The sequence below is a fragment of the Solea solea genome, chromosome 21 (genome assembly GCF_958295425.1).
Source record: "Solea solea chromosome 21, fSolSol10.1, whole genome shotgun sequence".
In the NCBI taxonomy this organism is placed as follows: Eukaryota; Metazoa; Chordata; class Actinopteri; order Pleuronectiformes; family Soleidae; genus Solea; species Solea solea.
In genome coordinates, this window is record NC_081154.1 from 19,754,951 (window position 1) to 19,757,294 (window position 2,344).

The following is a 2,344-nucleotide window of genomic DNA, read 5'->3' on the forward strand; positions in this document are numbered from 1 at the left end:
GTGAGGGAGTGAGGATCCTTCCTGGTAACACGAGCACAGAGTCATGACGGTGACACACCTCAACTGCTCTTAATCCCACATTCTTTTATTAAAACTCCCTCAGCCTTGATTTGTTGTAAAGGTCACCTGATGACCTCATCGTCATTCTGTTACAGGCACAAATACCACTGGTATGACATGGGCAGGTGTGTGTGTGTGTGTGTGTGTGTACCTCAGACTGACGTTGGCTTGCTGATGGACCTGTGTGGTGCTGCTGGACCTCCTCAGGTTCTTGATGGAGCGAGAGCCAGCGACGCCGGCGTCATTCTGCAGATTTAAAACGTTCATTTCAAATCAACGACCACTCACGCATCAGTGACGTGCCGTGAACAGTGTGACTCACCGCGGTCTTGCGTTTGCTTCTGTCCCCGGCGACTGACACCGACACGGACCGGGACAGGCACTTCCCGGGTGACGCCGCGGCGCTCGGTCTCTTGGACACCGAGAGCTGGGAACCCGACAAGCTCAGGTCCAAGGTCCGGTCTTTGGAGGCCGACGGGACGGACGTGGGAGCGCATGTTTTATGCATCCTGTGGAAACCTGGTGTTTGTTTCCCTGGGTCACAAAAACAACATCGTTCACTCACTTTAGTACAACATCATTATTGTGTTTCACCTGCTGTTTAACATGCACAACAACAATAAAACACTGGTTTGCACAAATATGACATTTGTCAGGGACTCTTTCTTCATGTCACACAAATCCTTTTTAAATCACTGAAGGAACCCACACACACACACACACACACATTCACTTACACAGATGCATCTTTACAAATCACATGAGTCAGCAAATACACACACAGCCATCTGGAATATGACAAACGCATTGTTATTATTAACCATCCAATCAATCACTGATTTTTCAGCTGAATCATTGATAAAAAAACAGCAGGTGAGGTTGTTTCTGTTAAATCTGTCTGTGACAAACACAGTGGTTACCATGGTGATGACACCGCTCACCCTAACAACACGAGCTCGTGTGTGTCCGTGTGTGTTAGTTTAGGCTTTACTTACACTAACCCTCTCCTTACAGTATGAACCCGTGAAACGTGACTAATTCACTCTTAACACAATTAACACAAAGCACGACAGGTGTCGTTAAAACCCTAACACAGCTTTTAACTCACTAACTAACTAAGTGACTAACTCACTAACTAACCCTGACAGTGATAACGAACAGGATTAAAGTCAGTTACGTTATTTCAAACAACAACGTTTGGTGACATTAGCAGAAAAAGTTCAGCCGCAGCATCTGTGGCTCGGCAGGCTAACCATGGTAACTCGGCTAACGGAGCTAACGGAGCTAACAGTGCTAACAGTGCTAACGGAGCTACAGCAGTGATTTTAAAGAGAAAACGCTGCTGCTAACAGTGAACGACAGTGGTTTCTCTACTCACTGTGAACAGAAGAACACCATTCACGCTCTGTGACGCTCACCCACTCACTCACTCACTCACACCCACACACAAACACGCAGTCTCCGCCTTTTCTCCTCTGTCATTGGTCCACATTCATTCTTGTTTGTGATTGGTTGAGAGGAGGTGTCCATCTTCTGTGCATCATGTCCTCTGTCTGTGTTTATGATGTCCTATATGATGACCTGTATATATAATGTCCTCTGTATAATGTCCTGTATATAATGTCCTCTATATATAATTTCCTGTATATAATGTCCTCTGTATAATGTCCTCTATATATAATTTCCTGTATATATAATGTCCTGTATATAATATCCTCTATATATAATTTCCTGTATATAATGTCCTCTGTATAATTTCCTGTATATAATGTCCTCTATATATAATTTCCTGTATATAATGTCCTCTATATATAATTTCCTGTATATAATGTCCTCTATATATAATGTCATGTATATAATGTCCTCTGTATAATGTCCTCTATATATAATTTCCTGTATATAATGTCCTCTGTATAATGTCCTCTATATATAATTTCCTCTATATATAATGTCCTGTATATAATGTCCTCTATATATAATTTCCTGTATATAATGTCCTCTGTATATAATTTCCTGTATATAATGTCCTCTATATATAATTTCCTGTATATAATGTCCTCTATATATAATGTCCTGTATATAATGTCATCTGTATAATGTCCTCTATATATAATTTCCTGTATATAATGTCTTCTATATATAATTTCCTGTATATAATGTCCTCTATATATAATTTCATGTATATAATGTCCTCTGTATAATGTCCTCTATATATAATTTCATGTATATAATGTCCTCTATATATATTTTCCTGTATATATAATGTCCTGTATATAATATCCTC

At 40.1% G+C, this 2,344-nt stretch overlaps 1 protein-coding gene across 16 annotated transcripts in view; it reads right to left on the reverse strand.

Annotated features, from left to right (window-relative positions):
• cep131 (centrosomal protein 131) overlaps positions 1–1,567 on the reverse strand; it is an 18,672-nt gene extending 17,105 nt beyond the window's left edge. For 15 of the 16 annotated variants that reach the window (XR_009234170.1, XR_009234171.1, XR_009234167.1 and 12 more), the window contains exons 1-3: positions 1,439–1,566; positions 383–594; positions 212–306 (exon numbers count right to left, since the gene is read on the reverse strand). Coding sequence is in view for 8 of the 16 variants with exons in the window: in XM_058620470.1 (XP_058476453.1) it covers positions 212–306; positions 383–568 (281 nt within the window). In the remaining 8 variants the exon portion in view is untranslated. Of the gene's footprint in view, positions 1–211; positions 307–382; positions 595–1,438 lie in introns of all 16 variants that reach the window. The other variant, XM_058620463.1, reaches the window with a different exon arrangement.
• Positions 1,568–2,344: the final 777 nt, after the last annotated feature.